Source organism: Perissodus microlepis, chromosome 18 (assembly GCF_051167445.1).
Source record: "Perissodus microlepis isolate ML-2025 ecotype Zambia chromosome 18, ASM5116744v1, whole genome shotgun sequence".
Taxonomy (NCBI): domain Eukaryota; kingdom Metazoa; phylum Chordata; class Actinopteri; order Cichliformes; family Cichlidae; genus Perissodus; species Perissodus microlepis.
The window spans coordinates 21,744,200-21,764,002 of record NC_140478.1 but is presented as its reverse complement, the minus strand read 5'-3'; the positions used below and the strand labels follow the sequence as shown (position 1 = coordinate 21,764,002).

Sequence of the window (19,803 nt, the reverse complement as noted above, 5' to 3'; positions counted from 1 at the left end):
GTTGCCTGCTGTGGTGATCCTTTGAGAATAAGCGTGCAGTTAAAAGTAGCTTCTTTTATAGACTGTATCCAGACAAGTTATTTTGACAAGTGTCACTTGTTGGCAGATGATAGCTGTGGTGGTCTCGCCTATCATTAAATGTTGTCTGAAATAAACAACCACTGATGTTGCCCCCGCAAACAGCGCCACAAAGGGTGGCCCCACATCCGCTGTTGCGTGCCACGCTTTGTTGTTGTTCCAGCTGGTCATGTTGTTTTTAACCACCACCTCAGCGATAGCACAGAACCTCTGATTTCCAGAGAAGATCAGACTTTCCGGAGAATACTTTAAAGGAAAAAAAACAAATTCTGATTATCTTTGCTTGTCTTTTTTGACATTTTCTACTCCTAGACCAGCACTTATGCTGTATAGAAGTCTGAGTGGCGACACCCATCACTCAGAAGAACACTACAGTGAGTATGGCACACCCTCAGCGGCTGTATACGTGGTGACTGACCTGTGGTGTCATCACAGCTTGCGTCAAACATGATCAATCAAGTGACCTTAATAATGTTGATGCATTATAAATCATGTTCGAGGATTTTTTGTGAGTTATTTTGTGGTCTCTTTGATTTCTTTAGTAAAGTACATGTATTAAAAAAAAAAAAACTGAAGCACTGATTTGGACATTGATTACCATGGCAGTGCTTGAAGCTTTGATGCATTTAGGTCAACAACATTAATTGAATGGTATTTTTTTTATATTTACCATAAACCTTCACGTTCATTAAATTTTATTGATCTTCCTTCAGATCAAATGGACCATTTACAGAAATGAAAAATATGTTAATTTAGAAAACAAATGGTGCAATAATAAAGAATGACAATACTGATTAGTTGCATTGCACTTCAAACAACCACCACTGTGTGGAATAACAGAAGAAAAGGAAATATACTTATCCAGATACTCCCACGCATATTTATGAATAACTTTACTCCCAGCGACTGGTATGTGTTCAAACAAATGCTGGCAATAGACTCTATCCAGGGACATGCGACATGCAAGGCTATGTGCCAGACTACCAGTGATGCTGATGCAGATTAAAGAGACACAGGCTGCTGCTTCCCAGAGGGGAAAATACAACAATGAAGCTGCACTACAGGCGGGAAGCTATTTGCTGCGGCTGGCATGCATCAACATTCAAATGAAGAAAAGTTCCAGCATTACAAACTGTTAGCCTTATACTTGTTATAATGGCACGAGTCAGCGAGCTACCACACAAGAGATAACCAGTTATACAGTCAGTATAGCAATTTGATGCAGATATCAGGCAGAAACTGTAAGCAGACTAACTAAGCAAAAACAGGGAAAAGAAAACGTCATGTTAAATCTCAGATCAGTCAAACGAAAAGAAAACAAACTCAATCCTAATGGACAAACTGGTTTTAATTATTTGAGGGCTTTTTTTGAAAAAAAGAAACAAAACAAATTCCAGCATGTCTGCTCTCAGAAAAATGGTTCAGTACAGCTCTGTATAAATGCGACATTCATGCATTATGTCCTGTGAGATGAAGCTCCTTACTCTGGCTACTGAGGTGACAGATCGCGAATGACGCAACTTTGGAGAAGACTTTGACCCTTACACAACTGCCTTTTGCAAACTTTGCAGTCACTTGGGACATTTCTGTGACGCAGACTGGGCTTGTAGGGTGTATACCAGAGACCGGAGCTCAACAGAGGATGTATTTTTTCAGAGTGTAAGACTTTGTATATTAAGTCAGAATATGTAAGCCAGAATAGAGTGTAAGTCAAAATATAAAAAACACTCAAGTACGGAAAGCTATCAGCAAAGGTTTTCATCATTCTGTCTCTGTTTCTGACAGCTTTTTAAGGCAAAGTATTCTGGTAGCTTACAGGCTTATCAACATTGTATAAACCAGGTTTCTTCTAACTGGTTCCAATCTGGTTGGACCACAACTGTTTGCATTGGTAGTGATTGAGAATGCTATAATGGGTAACTATGAAATGACTGCAATGTAATCGCACTAGACAACTGTCCATGTCAGACTAAAAGTGCTGTGTTTGTCACTGAAAGGCTCAGATGGTAGCTGTAAATGCCTGAATAATACTTGATGTTATCTTGCAGTGATAACATATGTACTGCTTCCAGGTCAGCAAACTCATTTCAGCTATAACATAACTTTTGTCTGTGAAATAGTAGGCAGATTATTTAATTTAATGGTCTGTCAAAGACAAGACATGTAATGTGTGGAGTAACCAAGGTAGCTGTTCGGGACCATTATTATTTTGTCTTTGTATTAATTATCTTATTAAAATAGGCTCAGATTGCTATATATGCTGATGACTCAAGAGTATGTGTATTTATAGCCTCAACCGATAAGTTAAAGGAAACACGTAATGAGGAGTTGAAGGCTGTAGAAGATTGTGTGACAGATAATAAACTGGTGTTAAATGTTACCAACTGAGTGTTAAGAATGTTCCTATCGAAGAAAACAAAACTATTTGATATAATGGTGGATTGTAAATTAACATAGTCTGATAATAATGTAAGTAAAACAGGTGGAGGTTTGTCAGTCATTAGAAGAGCTTTAAAATGAATGACACGAGGTTATAAAATGCATTAGTGTGATCTGTTCCAGTGCTTCAACAAAAGGAATAAATAAGTTACAAATAGCTCAAAATGAATCTGCATGATGTGCACGGCAATGTTCTCACAAGTTAAATCAGTTTAAATATCTGTTAAAGCAGTATTAACAAATGGATAATGAAGACAGCTGATGGAGACAGGATGTAAATATACTGTGTGAATATGAACGCAAACTTAAAGCCCTGATCTTGGAACCAAAGCAAAAGATATAAGTTAGTTGTTAAAATTAAAATGTTCTTTTTATACAAAGAACCTCCTTGTTTTGTTTGTATGTTGCGATTGTTGGATTCTGTGTGTAGGGACCCCAGGATAAATAGCTAAGCTAAAAATAGCTAACCTGAGGCTGATCTAATGGATCTGATGCTGCTAATGGAGATCGTGGTTAAACAAACTGGTCATAACTCAGGAAGGACAGTTATTTATTCATTTTAAATTTAAAAAAAGGCATTAATGTTTGCAAATGTCATCTGACAACAATAACATGGAAGTGACCAGAGAGTGAAACTTGGCACAGAGCAGTACTGACCACTATTTCACAACTTATAGAGACAAATATAGACTGAAGCCCTATTTGGAACATTGCATAAAGAAAAAACGTTGTATTGAAATACTCAAATACCTGGAGGGCCAGATTATTAGAGCAGGTACAATTACAGAGAGAAGCATGTTTATACTCTATATCCAAGAATAGATGAAAACGTGCACCAATTTCCTAATGGTTATGTGATCCGGGTAGTGGATTAACCCTATCAGCTGGAAATCCTTAAACATGAGTTGTTTTTGAACTTTTTGGACACTGAAAACAAAAATCGAAAAAACTGAGTTATAGTGGTGTAAATGAGACAAATGCAGAAAAAACCTCACATTTGAAAAGTTTGAAAACCAGCAATCGTTCAGTATTTTTTTATAGATTCTTCAGATGAATTCATCAATCACTCCAGCCTTGCTTATTTGTTTTTCATTGATCTTTTCAGCACCATAAAAAAGTTATTAATGATCATGTGCAATATGCATAAGTAAACATTATTTCTACAGCCAAACTGCTCATTCTGATAAAGATAAAGCCATTGCATAATATTAAAGTTAATCGCCTTGGTTTTTAACGCCAGCCACAAGCACTGAGCAATGAAAATATACAAGGGCCTGAAAACCCATTACTAAAGCATAACGCAGTAATTGCCCTGGCACACTCTGAGGCCCAGCTCGGTCTTATCTTCAGGGCAGCCTGCCATCTCTGCCAATCACAGCGAGAGGAGGGGACTGTCGGGGAGCTAGGAGATGAACTTCCTTCCGAATCCATTCATGTCGAGGCCACCTGCTGTGCCCGTCAAAGGCTAGAGTGAGGCTGGGAAAGAGAAAGAGCCATCTTCAAGCTATTAAAAAGAAGAGCTCTTCTTGTTCCCTCTGCCCACGGTGAATTCTCCTCTTTTATTTTTTTATTTTTCACCAAAAATCCAAACATTTGTTCAGATTGCCAACATGTGTGGAGCTGCCTTACGACTTCAGCCTTTCCACTTGTGGCACAAAAGACTGGAGGCTTCTAATCAGCAAACTTTAATGACAGTGTAGAGTCTCATTCGTGCCATGAGGACACTCAAAGAGTATGCAAGGATCCTTCAACCCAGTTAAAATTCAAGCTCCTGGACCGCAGCCAACACCACCTGTTAGTGCTCCTCACTCCTCTACCAACTGCCCTCTCCATTCCAGCTGTGTGTGTATATGTGTGTGTTTGTGTCTGTGTGAGAAGGAGACACAACTGTCCAGCCAACTGGGGCTGTACTAACAGAGGGATTACCGTGGCACCAGAGTATATAAGCACACCGAGAGACACATGCAGAGTCAGGGGCAGTAAATGTTAGGATACATACACAATCCAACACAGCAGCATGCCTGAAAATCTTACACACGTGTGTATAAGTCTGAGGAACAGAGCTGCACTATCACAATAAAAGCACGCAAGAGCAAAGTTGGCATCAAAACACTGGCAACATGTAATTAATGTTGCCATTTAGAAAAATCTGATGAGTGCCTTGCATTAAAAGGCCTATCACAGCTGAGGCCTAAAGCAGCTGATGCATGTGTGGAGAGGGAGACTGGGTGAGGCACAGAGATAGGGACAGGGTGGTAAACTTTTATTGTATGAAAAGAACCAAAATATGTAGTTGAAATAAAGATTTACAAGATGTAAATGAATAAATAATACCTCTCATCATAGCTACAACTCTGCTCTCGTCTTGTCCCAGGACGGTTTTGGAGCCTTTCCAAACAGCTGTCCTCTCCAACACAGGACCGACCCCCCCCCCCCCCCCCCAACCGGGGTCTTAAACGCGGATTAATAATGAAACATGCTATTACTACAATGTAACACAGCGAGGAAACTCCTCTGGTCCCTTCCCAACTTTCTCCAAGTGTCACAAACACAACGAGGCCCTGCTGAATCGACTTCCAACGTAAAATGTGAGTTGTTGGCGAGCGTTTCTTACCTCAAAAGCGACCGTAGCAGTGTGGTGGGTCGGCTACATGCGTCCTGTGAGCCTTTTTCCCCCCAGCGTTTTCAATTTTACGTCGACAACCTTAAGTGGAAACGGGCGACACAAGCAGACTCTACTAACGTGGAATCTCAGTCTTCCGTCTGTCCCATACCGATTAACTACTTCACGAGCACTGAGCCCTTCACTGGGATCCTTTTTTTTTTTAATTATTATTCCCTCAAAGCGAGGACACGCCGCCAGCTGACAAAGACTACTTAATATGGCGGTGGAGTCGCTGAGCAAAGCAGTTTAAAATATCAGAAATCACCGCCTGCCGATAGGTCAGGGTTGCCCTGAAAGACACACAACAATAGCCGGACTAGGACCGAGGAACAGACGAGGCCAAAGAAGGAATCATGCTGCCTTCACTTGCTCAGATTAGACTCGAACATCGGCAAATCCCAACTTCAAACGCCAATCAGACCTCCAGTTTGAGAGGCAGCATAATATAAATATCCATTCTTATCCAGTGTTACTATATATATAATAGCACGGTTTGTTTGTGTGTGTATACTATAATTTGGATTGAAGACGCTTATGTTATAATAATAATAATTATTATTATTAATCTGACCATTATTTTTCTGAATGTTTGCCCTTTGTTTCTTTAAAAATGTGATATCACCAAATTGCTTCTTCTAATTGTTAGACTGTACGAAACCCAAAGATTTTTAGCTTGCTCACAGAAATACAGCAAATAACCACACCGAGGATGGAAAGTAATTACTTTTGTCTAGATCGATCTGTCAGTAAACTACTCATGTGTAACGGATATCTTACTCCGTGGTATATTTTGTACTGCAACAAGATAAAGAGTCTTTTAATCTGAATAATTCAATTATTTGGTCATTAAAAAAGACAAATCAAACTTTTATCTAGCCCACGCCTGCTCATGTCGACGTTTTATTATTTCCGATAGAACCTGAAGGTATCATTGTGTCCTATTGAACGGTTTTCCCGTGTGCCCAATATGGCCGACATCCCTGTAAAGGAGAAAGCCCACCATCTGCCCGGACAGCTAAAGCGTTTTCAGTTATGCTCTCCAACAATCTCCATTCATTCGTTTTTTTTCTTTTTTTTTAAAGATGTATTATTTGGCCATAAAAATAAAGCGCAGTCGCATCGTGGTGTTCACCTCTGAACTTTGTTCATATTGCGCAGGCATTTAGCGCCATCTGGATGTTACAAACGGTTAAAAGAGGTGTGTTCACGCAGATACTTGAGTTAACAATAGGTGTAAAAGACTGCGTGTTCCAGCGAGGCTGTCTGCGAAGCACAGAGTGGAAAATCATAGTGTGTAAAACACTTATTAAAATATTCATTGTTTCCATAAGATTTCTAAACTTACACAGAGGCGGTAGTTTAAAAAAATCATATTTAAAATAATTTCAAAAAATTTAATGAGATAAGGAAAGAGAGCGGGAGGGGGAAGCTAATGTTGGGCTTTCATCTTGAACACCTAACCAAAAGCTGACTACAGACACAGCGGGAGTGTGTCTGTAAAGGGATGAAACAATTTTCAAGTGATTTGCTGACCCCTACTGACTCTAACTACACAGTGCGCAGGCGCCACAGCATGTCCCCCAGATGCTTTTTTCCTGGAAAGTGGCTCCCTCTGCAAAACACTTCGGATGCATACGAGCAAGGATTCTCAGAGTTTCCACGGTCACTGTTTGTCATCATGCAATGATTTCCACTGCTCGATATCTACATTTTGTTTTTTTCATCGGTCAGATTTAATATTATATTTTATTATCGGTTAGCCTTTAAAGTTAAATAATTCAATTCCATTTAATTCAATTTGATTTATATAGCATCAAATCACAACAACGGTCATCTCAAAGCACGTTATATTTTAAGGTAAAGACCTTACAGCAATACAGAAAAAACTCCACCATCCACCAATCAGACCCCCTCCCCCCAATGGAGCAAGCGCTTAGCGACAGTGGGAGGGAAAAACTCCCTTTTAACAGGGAGAAAGCTCGGGCAGAACCAGGTTCCGAAAGGGGCAGCCATCTGTCGTCACCAGCTGTGGGTGAGGGGACAGACAGGACAAAAAAGGACAATATTTACAGTAAACATCCATGCTCAGATTAAATATCATGCGAACCAGTTATTGGGGTGGAAATAAACACAACTGTTGCTCAAACACGTTGGTTAAATTCCATTCAGGGCAGCGGTGTGCAATTAATTTTCCCTAAGGGTCACATAAGAAACTGGGACTGTGGAGGAGGGCTGCACCAATAAGCTACACTCAGTTCTGCTCAGTGTTAATTTGATCTCTTTATGAGCTTATTGGTGGTGCCCTCCATTAATTGCTGACCTCCTGATTTAGGGGTATCAGCCAATGGGCCGTGCATGGCTTGCAAGGAGATGCAAGATTAATAGCATTTCAAAATGTCCTTAAGAAAGCCTTCCTCTTATTTTTGTAATCAGGTCATTATATGGGGGAGTAGCATTTGCACTAGTGGCAGCTATAGTCCAAATGACCTGATTAGGAAGTTTGAAGCTGTTGTGGAGAGGCAACTGAGCAATATACCATTATCCATCATAGATAATCTTGACCACCTCACCTCACCCTTCTTCTTCTTCTTCTTCTTCTTCTTATTATTATTATTATTATTATTATTATTATTATTATTATTATTATAAATAGCAGTAGTATTGTGGTAGTAGTTCAGTACTGCCCCAATTCCAAAAAAGGTGGATATTGTGAATAAAACGAGAATGCAATCATTTGCAAATCTCATATACCCATATTTTATTCACCATAGAAAACTGAGCTGAGATGTTTTACTACTTCATGATAAATATTAGCTCATTTTTATTTCATGGCAGAAACACACATTAAAACAGTTGGGACAGGGCAACAAAAAGTGGAACTAAAAAGAAACACGTGGAGCAACATTTTGCTACTAATTAGGTTGATTAACAAGAGGTTGGCAGTATGATCGGATATGAGCTGTGATTGGACAGGAAACATGACTGGGTATAAAAAGAACCTCTTAGAGACAGAGTTTCTCAGAAGAAAGGACAGATGGAAGATCACCAGTTTTCAACAAAACAGTGTCTACAAATTGTGGAGCAATTTCAAGTTTATGTTCTTCAATGTAAAAATTTGAAGATTGTGAATATCTATATATCTACAACAAATAACATAATCAAAACATGAGAATTTGAAGAAATCTCTGTGTGCAAGGGGTTGAAAATCAATATTAAATACCTGTTATTTTCAGAGAGACATAAAACCATTTGGGTTAGGAAGGTAATCTAGTGCAAGAATCTATGAAATCAAACAAGCAAAGCTACCTGTGACCCCTTGTGAGTGAGGGAGCAGTCGAAAGTAGCATTTCTATGCAAAAAAGAAGCCATATGCCGATGAAAATTAGCCTGTGTGGCTAATCTGGCATATTTACATGATGAATTTAAGTTCTCATGTTAATTAATAGACATGATCTCTTTAAATAAACATAAACATAAGCTTGTGCTACCGTCTTCTCCTTTGGACCAAAGCTAATTTAAAATGTACTGAGGCAAAAGTGGAAATCTGTTCTGTGTTCAGATGAACTGAAATGTAAAATTTGAACCTGTGTCTCTGATAGTATGGGGGTTCATTAGCGTCTGTGTAATTGGCAGCTTTCACAGCTGGAAAGACCAGATGTGTGCAGCACATCAATGCTGAAAGGTATATGCAGCTTTTAGAGCAACATGTGCTTCCATCCAGATGACATGTTTACCCGGGAAAGCCTTCAGTAAGAGAATGCTAAACCTGGCTCTATTAGAAAAGAATCCCGCGGAGACCCTTTCACCAACCGAAAAAATTAATGAAACAAATATGACAAAGACTGTTGAGTAACTAGAATCCTATAGCAGACAAGAATGGAACATTTCTCTCCCCAAAGACCAGCAACTGGTCTCCTCAGTTCACACTTGTCTACAGACTTTTTTAAAAAAAGAAGACGTGTTTCCATAGGCTGGTCTGTTTCTATGGTCTTTTGTCAAATATGGCTTTTGAGATCACTGAATCATTGAATTTGGTTTTATTTGATAAAGCACATAAACTGTTATTATTATTACTGCATTGCATTATGTAACAGATAAACATGGACTGAAGGGAAATCTGAATTTGGGCACTTTAACTCTTCCACAGATAACAAATCGGACAGAAATCTGTAGAAAAGCTGTTGAACATATATCCCTTTTCCTTATCTCTGATCTCTCTGTGGTGTTGTGTGTTTCTGATTCTGATGGCCGATGTTTAGCAACTCACAGAGGTTCCAGTTCGAAAAAAAGAGCCTGCAAGAGTTTGGAGGTACTTCAATTATGGGTCAGCTATATAGGGAAACTGGCCTTTATGAGCCTTCACTAAACACATGCAGTGACATTCAAGGCCACGCTGGAGTAGCTCCATTTTACGCGTCTGTGTTTTAAATGCAAAATAACCCTCACAGTTGTAATGTCATGCCGAAATCACACGAATTTTAAATGAAGCTTTCAGTTAAGCTGTTTCACTAACAAGGTGACACTTTATGAAGAGGAATTACTGGTGTGAGGATTTGCTCCACTTCTCCCTTCTTTCTTTCCTTCTGTGTGCTTCTGTGATGATGACTAAACCTCGGCAGAATGGCTCAGCGTGTTTGTCCTCTGTCCTCATGATGGCGCCGTTTGCTCAGGCTACGGAGCTGCATGCTACCTGCTGTACCCGGCCTAATATTAGCAGTCTGCGCCAGTTGAAACGCATGGGCTTTAAGTTGTTCTCTTCATATGAATAAAGGAGAGGTTCTAGATAGCCCCCCTCCCGCAGTGACTGGCTCTTTTCGTCATATTGCGTCAGCGTAAACAAAACGCTGACGTGAATGTCTCCGTCTCCCCTCTTTGGCAAACTCTTCAATTGGTTGGTGAGCTATAGATCTGATTCAGTGGGGGTGCATAGTTAAACCTAAGCGTCTCCTGACCCCTCCATTTGGCGAATATTACCAGTCCCCACGAAAAATATTCAAGTTTGCTAGACCGGCCTCCGAACCTCCAAAATGAAAAGTCTCATGTATGGAGTAAAAAAGAATGCCAAGTTTTGCTCCAATCATCTGACTGCGGCATTAGAACAAACAATAAAGAGCAAATTGCTCAGAAGCTGCAGATACAGAGAGGTTCGACTTACTCTCCACGAGCTCGAAATTAGACGTCACCAGTCCACTATGGGTGGAGAGGATTAGGCCTTCTTCTTGGTTATTTGACACATGTTCTATATAAAAAGCATTGCGTCGTCGTTTTTCTTTTAAACACATCAATCAGCAGATTGTAATGACATAGATAATTTGAGAACAATGCTGGGAAAACGTGGATCGTTTATTCGGCCACGCAGACTCTCAGAACCAGCATCCTGCGTCACCAGCCCTTGTTCAAATCCGATTATGTGCCTCGTTTATTTCAACAATCCAGAGGTTAGGTTTAGACCTTAGCGTTCTCATTGCACGGCCATTAAAGCCACCCCTCGACATCCAGTGAGCAATTATTGTAAACGATTAGAACAAAAAGAAAAGTGAATGTAAAGTCTGAAAGCCGCAATTTGAGACGAGTCATTTCAGCACTGGACAGCTCCTGACTCCCCAGGGGCCTTGGACTTGGTCATCGGAAGCCTGATCACCCTCCATCAAAACCATCAAGTCATTTGAAACCACCAGCACCACTTCCCAGATCAGGGACAATCACTAAAGCGTAATTAACCTATTGGTGACGTGAGAGTTTTATTTATTTATTTTATATTTTAAAAAAAGAAGAAAAAAAACAAAACAAGAAAAGCATGTAGTGGTTAAGGCGTTGACGAACTGAGCTGTATTGGGCGTCACATCAAAACCTGATGATTTCATGTATGCATTCACAAGGGTCTCTCTCTCTCTCTTTCTCTCTCTCTCTCTCTTTTTTTTTAAAAAAAGAAGAAAGTTTGAAAGTAAACTTCCATCTTCGGAGGGAGGTGGGGGTGAGTCTGACGGATGCATCGATGAGGAAGGAACTGTACTATTATATTCCGGGAGGAAGACTTGATGACGTCTATAGCATCCTTAATGTGACTTATTGGAGGGAGGAGGAGGACGAGGAGGAGGAGGAGGAGGGGGGCAAGGCTTGCGATACATGGATAAAAATCCAAGGCAATCACAGCACAGGACAAAAGTTTAGAGCAACGATATGTAGACGCGCAGACAGCGCACTCTCCCACCGAGTTTTTGTTTGGCTTTGCGACCGGTTGAGTCCTATTAATTGGGTATAAAAGTGAGATAGGCAGCACTGAGAGGAACATAAGGAGACGACGGAGGCGCTTCAGCCAGGGAAGAAGTGCCGTGAGAAAGATACCGTCTCTCTCTTTCTTTCTCTCTCTCTCTCTCTCACACACACGCAGACACGCACTGCCACAACCGCGCCCGGATCACAACCTACAGCACAGCCTCCTCTCTGCTTTCCTGCTATAGGTATGTGCTTTATCTGCGGACTGTCTTACAACTCGGAGAAATTTATGCTCCAGAGCGAGATAAAGTAATGGAAATTTTTCCCTTTTTGTGAACTGCGTGGAGATCTGCAATTTTTTAGCTACTTTGACGCTGAACATAGAGGATTTGGTGTCATTACCGCAGTGTAACTTTTACAAGATGAGGTGAATAAAACACAAAATATCCAGTTTTTTCTTCCCACCCCTCGTTTTTAATTATCCTTTTTTGGTATAAGCCAGTGGACGCTATCTTTATCCAGTTAATTCAAACAGGTTCATGTTCGAACCAGCTTTTTAGTTTTATCAGTGGTGATAAAGTAGCACCGCCTTGTGATTTTGATACAACAAAGAAAAAGCTTCTTTATTGTCAGGTAACTGCTCTGTTTAATGTTGTGTCTGTTTCTCATTTCCTAACAGCATGGCCAGTTCGAGTAAAGCGACTTTAATCTTGCTCATCTACGGGATCTTTATGCACTACAGCGTCTTCTGCACACCTCTTGGACTAAGTTACCCCAAGATTAGGTAGGTTTCTGGTTTCTGGGTTGTTATCGTTGTCCTTTATGTTCTATTTGAAATGCTCCTCAGCAACACGTTTCATTTAATGTTGCTGTTACGTTTGTTGCAATCAACGAAAAAGAGGTTTGTTCACGTTATTTCAAATAAATGCGCGCAATTGCGCAGAAACTCCGCGCGCAAGTTTTAGAATCTCCCAGTTAAGCATGATAACAGAAGGACATGCAGGCTTTTAAACAATCAAATGCAAGGCTGGTGTGGAAAATGAGTATGGAAATTGCACAGGAGTATCTGTCCGGTGGGACGGTTCACGGAACTCCCCTTATTAAAAATGAGAATGCAGTCGATGCAATGGATAGCCCTCGGGATGACGGTGGACTGGCGTCACCAAGGAGAGGCGAGGCAAAACGAATAGGAGAGCTTTATCCATTTAAGATTTAGTCTTCTTCTTCTTTTTTTCCTTCTTCGGGAAAAGCATATCCATTATTTGGGCGTGGTTCTCGTTGATCAAATTATAAATAAATGAATATATAAAAAAGGTATTTTCTGAATTCTTTTTAATATTTTTGAGCTCCACGCCTACACTAAATGTGATCATTTTCACACCTATTGTTTCGAGTTTTAAATAATTAATAAGGTTGGAGCCGGCAGCATCAAGTGGAATATATATATTAAAAAAACCCGATTTCTTCCAGAAAGAAAAACATATTCAAAGAAAGAAAACAATACAGCAGGATGCATTTAATAAAATTCAAGTCATTATTTTCGCCAAATTTAAATTATTCGTTTTCTGGCTTATTTTTATTTATTTATTTACTCTAAAAAGCCTATTTCCCCCCCGTTTTCACCCTTTTCCATTGCATTTAACCGCCCGCTGTTTTTAAAGGCAGATACAGACATTTGGCATCCTTTCACTCCTGCGTCCACACGTGTGCATTGATCAAAATTGTGATGAATGTTCTTTCTTTTTGCAGACTTGAAAACGACGCATTCGATGAGGACGGGAATTCGTTATCCGACATGGGTTTTGATAGTGATCAGATTGCTATACGAAGCCCGCCATCCTTAAACGACGACGCATACACCCTATACTACCCACAGGAGAAGAGGTAAATGCGCCTTCGTTTCACAGCCAAAGCCTTGGGCTGGATTCCAATTTAATGACTTTGTTGCTGTTTGCTATAATGTTTGCTTGCTTTATTTTTCCCAGAGTTTCTCATGTTATTTGTCCTGTCTTATTTTCATACCGAGTAGCCTAAAATGTTGATTCCCTGCAGTTGATAATCAAGATTAAAAAAAAAAAAAGGTCGGCAGATTCGTAAAGGATAGCCTGTAATCCCTTTTTTTCTTTCTTTCTTTTTTCTTATTTATTTATTGCACTTGACGTGATATTGGACATGCGAGTGGGCGGGAACATTTTAGGCTACTTTTGATCATTTTGTCCGCGCTTTTTAATATATATATATTTTTAATTTTGTTTTAATTTATTTATTTTTATTTTAGTCACTGACGATCTATGTGTTTTGGCGTTTTATCATCTCAGACCAGAAAGGCATGCTGAGGAAGAATTAGATAGAGCCTTGAGGGAGATCCTGGGTCAGTTAACAGCGAGACATTATCTGCATTCTCTGATGACAATTCGTGCAGGGTAAGGGCATTTCTTATTAGCGTTCACCTGCAGTCATCATTTTTATTTTATTTTTTTTTATGTTTCTGCGCTGCTCAAGTTCAGGCTGCTGTGTCACTGTCTGTCATTTTACGTGCGTGTGTGGTTTATTTCTTCTTCTTAAAAAATGCTACCCCTCTATATAACGTCTGGACATTTTCATTCCACCGTTTTGCTCCTATTTTGATGTGGCGTGACATTGCATCCACGATTTATGTTCTTTAAGAATAAGATACTGAAATACAGCGCTATTTGTAGCCCTTGTCTTACCTATCAATTGATTTTGCTTTTACAAACATTAATGGGTGGTGGGGGGGAGAAAAAAGCAAGCGTCAGAATATGTAATGTAAATTAATATTTGATAACCTTTCCAAAACGCTTAAATCACAAAATCTTTCCTCACATATATATTTTTTAACGTAAAAAATAAAAAATAAAAAATAAAGGCCCATAAATGCATTATTAATGACTACTGGCCAGATGAAGAGATGATCAAAGTTGAAATGCCACATCAAAAAGAGCACAAACCAGTCAAGACCTCACAGCTTTAACTAATCTCACTGTTGTTTTATTTATCTTCTGTATTTTTTCAGTGACGACAACAGCATGGAGGAAGAATCAGAGCCCTTATCCAAAAGACACTCAGATGGGATCTTCACTGACAGCTACAGTCGCTATAGAAAGCAGATGGCCGTGCAGAAATACCTGGCAGCGGTTCTGGGTAGAAGGTACAGACAGAGAGTTAGGAACAAAGGACGCCGGCTTGCCTATTTGTAGCGCTGTTAAGGCGCTCAAACTGCCCTCCTGTGTATATACATCCAGTCGTTAAATCGAAGTCATTCAGATATATCTGACCAACCAGTGGATTGCGCCTGTGTTCTTTCAACATGTATTTATGTATGAAGTAAAGCCATTAAAATGAATATTTTAATAATAATATCGTTTTTTTTTCTTTTTGTACAAAAGCACTTGATACCGCACAGTTATACTTTGTGGACCAATATTTTATTTTCATGTTTACGATGTTGAAAACAAAACAAAATGATAAAAAAAAGAAGAAGAAGAAGAAACCAGTAAAAAAAAGAGATAATTGTGCACCTTCAACATTATGCGCTTGAAATCTTTAAAAGTCATCTACATATGCAGAAAATAAATAGATTTTAAAAAGACAATCAAAGTATTGAATGTTATACTTATTTTTGTAACCAACGTTCTATTTTTTTAGTGTTGTTTGTTTTCCAAACAGGCCCAAAGAAGCAGTGAGCATGCTATGTGAGGCATATCCGGCTTATCCTAAATGATAGATGTTGCCCTTGTCCACGCTTCTCCACGCTCCCTTAATGGGAGCTCTGTGGGTTTGTATAGCTTGCTGCCCCTCCAAGGGGAATTCAGACGGCTTTTGTTCCACAGCCTCTCATTTGATGGTTAACCGATTGACTTACACGTTCAGTCAATGTAAGTGCTGGTAAAAATTCAACCTTCTTTCCAATTTCATTGCAGGCTTTTGCAAGGGCACTGATGCCTTTACTAAAGAGAAAGGAAGCACTCGAGTTGCTGTTAACAGTATGCAGAAAACACTGCTTGCTCACTCGCCTCGAGAGTCATATACAGTGGGAGATAAATTATGCTCGATACAACTGTCTAAGGAATGTTTCACATATGTGTATTGTGTACAGTATAAAAATTACACAGAGCACATAGTCATCTCAGTGTTGTCTCTGTTCAGTCAACAGGATTAAATGGAGAAGAGAAAGGAAAAAAAATGCTTAAACTGTTGATTGTATTTTGACAGAGCTCAGAAATATTCAGAAAGGACTCAGAAGGAGCAGAAAGTGATGCAGTTTGACAAAAGAGGAGGAGAGGGAAGGTAGCGTCTGAGTTGGGGTTAGAGATACTGGACTCTTATTTCTGATTTAATGGTGCATGTGAAAACTGACACCGTGCTAATTTTCACTTACAAACTGCATGCGATTGTGCTTTTGTTGCTGTGTAGGAGATGAGCTGTGCTAAGCCTCTTTCAGCCCCCCCCCTTTCAGATGTTTTGTGACAGAAATGTGAAGAAAGAGGGCTAGAAGTGGTAGAAACTGGTACTGCACTGACTTGTTGATTTTATTTTTACCTGTCCTGCTGCTGTCATTGTGGATATCATAGAACAAGACACTGGACCCCCCTCACCTCCCTTATATGCTGATTGCCTTTGTCTTGGTTGTAGTAGTAGTTCAAGTTCTTTTGCTTCTAGATTGCCATGCCAAGTTTCTGGTTTGATGTTAATGCTCTAGTTTCGCTGTAAAGCTGATCTGTGTTAGAGTATGTGAGGAAGCAGGTGAAGAGTGTTAGCTGATAAAGAGATGTGTGTGTGGAGTCGAAGAAAAGGCAGTGGAAAAAGAGACGGTGTGTGTTTGTGTGTGTGTGTGAAAGAGAGAGAGAGAGAATGAGAGAGGAAAGGCAAGCAAAGTAGCCTGTTGCATAAGACACAGGTTACAGCACCCACGAGCCAGAGGAGGTTTGTCACACGTCAATACAGAAACAAACAAACAAACAAAACAAGTGATGGCACCACTGCCTCTGCTCACCTGCTGAAGTGAGATCAGGGTCAATGAGTCTGATAAAAAAAATGTCAGACATTGAATTCCCTTCACTTTGGTTTCATAAGAAGGTTTAAGAGTATGTGAGTCAAGGTGGATGAGACCAGCAGAACAGAGGTGTATGAAATTCAGCCCTACAGCAGAGGGATATTCCCTATGACTTTTATTAGAGAGATATCTCATGTATTTATTCAACATTATGCAAATGCAGCTTTATGCACCCCTGCAATCTAATCAGTGGCCTGTGTTCCCCCATAGAAACTATCAACACACTCCTTCTTCAATTTGGCTCCATCGTACAGGCTTTGCGTGAGTGCGTATGTGCATATTGCGTTTATCTGTGAGCGTGTGTGCATTTAATGTTTGTTTGTGTGGACGAGTGACTGAACATGCATGCGGAGGTGGAAACAGCTTTTGGCTTTTGGTGCCTTGCTTCGACGTGAGAAAAACATAAAAAAATACAAAAAAAAAAAATACTAAAAAGAATATTCACCACAAGTGACAGATGGCAATTTTAGTGGCCCTACAATGCTGCAGTCCATTAGCTTACATTAAAACTTCCTTTTCCTCTGTTTAATCGCTCGGCTTAGTCTGCCCCAAGAGTAGTAGAATTAGGCTTTCTTTTAAAGCATGGCAATGATTTGTTGAGTATAAAGTATATTAAAAAAGTGAATAGAATGTGTATGTCGGTGGAGCAGGCGATGTATGCGTGTGTGTCTGCTTGTTTGTGTGTGTGTGTGTGTGCATGGGGTGTTCAGTGTCTGTGAGAACAGTAGACAATGACCAGTGTTCGTTGATTATGACGTGTTGTCGATTATTTTGGGTCAGTAATTTATCAATGAGAAAATATCCCCTACATATTACAACTTTGTGCATCACTATCTAGATTTAAAAGGGTTTGAGAATATAATAGAGATGTTGTTCAGATCATAGAAAATGCCTGTTGTTGATATTTCTGAAAGCGCCCAACGCCTTACTTCAATGTTTAATCTCTTATCTATCTGAAAACAATGTGTTTTAAAAGTGAACCTTAGTACAAGTGACATCATTATACACACAGGAGTCCTTATATGGGGTTTTACGTTTGTCATTGTTATGAAAGTGTTGTAAGATTTGTATGAATAAATTTTTGTAAACAACAACATTTTCTAATCAATGTCTAATCTTTGAAATACATCACTTTGTTTTTCGAGGAGACGTGTCTTTTGAACAAAGAAAGTGCAGCAGAGCCAAAGTTACATCACACATGCTGACTAGAATATATATTTTGTTTGCAGTTTACTGCCCGCTTATGAATGTTGAGCTTACATGAAGAACCACCTATTTCCATGAGCACAGATCTCCTCCTGTAACAAACATAAAGTTGCACAGCAGAACTGCATTGTGTGAAGATGGTCTAACTTTTAAAAGACACGTTTGCAATGCGTCAAAAGAGAAATCACAGATGTGTTTTTGCATTTCAAGTTGAGCAAAGGAAAAAGGTTGAATATGCACAAATAAATGAACCTGCAATTCAAACTGAAGAACCATCAAACATCTCTGAGGAGCTCATCAAGAGAAGCTGTGGAGCCCCACACAGGGCTTCTCTCCTCCTGGACTGCCTTGTGTTTCTCCTCACTCCATCCTTGGCCTTGGAAGTGCAGCTGTGTCCTGTGGGAGACGAGGAGGATGGGTGTGGCAAAGGATTATGTGTGTGATCTGATACTCATAAGCCAGCAGGAGTATGTGTGTGTGTATGTGTCTGTGAGTGCACATGCACCAGAGCTCAACTAACCCAATCAGAGAAATGTTGCATGGCAACGGTCCACAAAGGGACACGGTTATGTATACGCATGTGTCAAGTGTGTTTGTATGTGTGGAAAAAAGGAGCGAGACAAAGACGGAGACTGTGTACGTTTGTGTGCATGTCTGAGTGTTTTGGGCTATTTGTGTGCACTGCACAGGCAGACCTTGAGCGGGCTCTGCATTGGAATGGGGTTCTGCATCACACCTTACATTTTTTGTGCACACGCTGCCTGTTGAACAGAAGAAACAGATGCACAATGTGTGTCTATCAGAGACACAGTAATAACACCAACAGCCACTGCCACAGAGGAGCACAGGTATTAAATATGATTAATGAAATTCAACAAAGTGAGTTAGCCATGAGAAACTGCCACACACTCATTCGGAGACGCGCATCTCTGTTTCTTCCCCGAAGACACCAATTCATGGGAGTTGCCCTGTTGCTAAGAAAAGGCTGACAGATTGTTGGTTGTCAGGGGCCTTTTTTTTGTGCTAAACCTACCTGTGTGATATAAATGCTGTCTCCGGTCTTTATTTATACCCCCTCTACCCCTTTGCTCTTCTGCTGTCAAAGTGAAAAGCAGCTTCGCTCCACCTGGCAAGCAGAGACTGCAAGACTTGTTCTGTATGGAGCAAATGAGGCAGGTGAAACGGACCAAAAAATGTATTCATAAATAAATTGGATTTGATATTCACCCCCACAAGTGGATATTGAGACAAATGCATCAATTTGTTTGCACAGCTTCCACATAAGGGGACACCCTTGACCAATTTGTACATAATGTACATTAATGCCTGAATCAATAAAAGATGGCTCCTCCCTCCTCATAGTGCCGCATCATCTCTCCTCTCTGCACTCTACGTCTTAAATCTGTATTAGCATCTTTGAGCTGTTCCACAACTGATTTTTTCGCAGGAGTTGTCTCTCTGGGTTCTTTGTTTTGTTTCGTTCTCTTGGGGGAAAATGGAAAGAGCTCCTAAATTTAGAGTCTAACTCCCTCAATAAACAGTTTGGAATCAAACACGGCTTTTAATAGTCAGCTCTCTGCCTCCAGACACGTCTTAATCACGTATGGAGTGTTAGAGGGGGAAGGAGAGGTTTTGTTCAGGGCTTTTCCAGTGGGGATACCCACACCTCTCCCAGTCCCACATGGCCACACCCATCTTTCTTTGTCACCATGTTTTGATGAGCATGTGAAGCCAGAAGTGTGTATGTGTGTGTGAATGAGCACCACTGCTCTATTGTGTGTATGATTAACATTTCCTTCCCTTCACAATACTTTTGTGTGTGTGTGTTTGTGTGTTTATTTATCTCAAGTGCAAACACTGCCCCCTCCTTCTTCCGTAACATCTCTCTTGCATGTCAGGGTTAGGAGTACAAGAAAGGCCCAGACACAGCAGTGATGCAATCACCCTCCCACCCACTCCACCCCCTCGCATTTTACCCCATGAATCATTCAGTGGCCAGGTTTGAGCGGAGTGGGGGGGCAGTCTAGTCATGCCTGCTATGAAACTCTTGATTGTGGCAGCCACGAATCCCTCAATCCTCCTCTCCCTTAAATCCCTTCTTGTGGCGGGCTCTGTCACATCTACC

At 40.2% G+C, this 19,803-nt stretch overlaps 2 protein-coding genes across 3 annotated transcripts in view; one reads left to right on the top strand and one right to left on the bottom strand.

The window, feature by feature from the left end:
- yes1 (YES proto-oncogene 1, Src family tyrosine kinase) overlaps positions 1-5,537 on the bottom strand; it is a 33,152-nt gene extending 27,615 nt beyond the window's left edge. Inside the window, exon 1 of the mRNA XM_084913451.1 lies at positions 5,132-5,537. The gene's annotated coding sequence lies outside the window, so the exon portion shown is untranslated. The remainder of the gene's footprint in view (positions 1-5,131) is intronic.
- Positions 5,538-11,649: 6,112 nt separating this feature from the next.
- On the top strand, positions 11,650-17,566 carry adcyap1b (adenylate cyclase activating polypeptide 1b). 2 transcript variants are annotated; one of them, XM_084912754.1, is made up of 5 exons: positions 11,650-11,825; positions 12,078-12,182; positions 13,148-13,282; positions 13,717-13,821; positions 14,433-17,566. In XM_084912754.1, exons 1-5 carry the CDS (start codon positions 11,821-11,823, stop codon positions 14,614-14,616), a joined length of 534 nt encoding a protein of 177 aa, XP_084768880.1. In that variant the 5' UTR covers positions 11,650-11,820; the 3' UTR covers positions 14,617-17,566. The 2 variants fall into 2 exon arrangements, with proteins under 2 accessions (XP_084768880.1, XP_084768881.1); XM_084912755.1 differs by lacking the exon at positions 13,717-13,821.
- Positions 17,567-19,803: the final 2,237 nt, after the last annotated feature.

Excerpts from the sequence above, each read along its gene's own strand:
- adcyap1b (XM_084912754.1), top strand. Across the intron at positions 12,183-13,147 it reads CTAAGTTACCCCAAGATTAG|ACTTGAAAACGACGCATTCG; the intron begins GTAGGTTTCTGG and ends TTCTTTTTGCAG. Across the intron at positions 13,283-13,716 it reads TACTACCCACAGGAGAAGAG|ACCAGAAAGGCATGCTGAGG; the intron begins GTAAATGCGCCT and ends TTATCATCTCAG.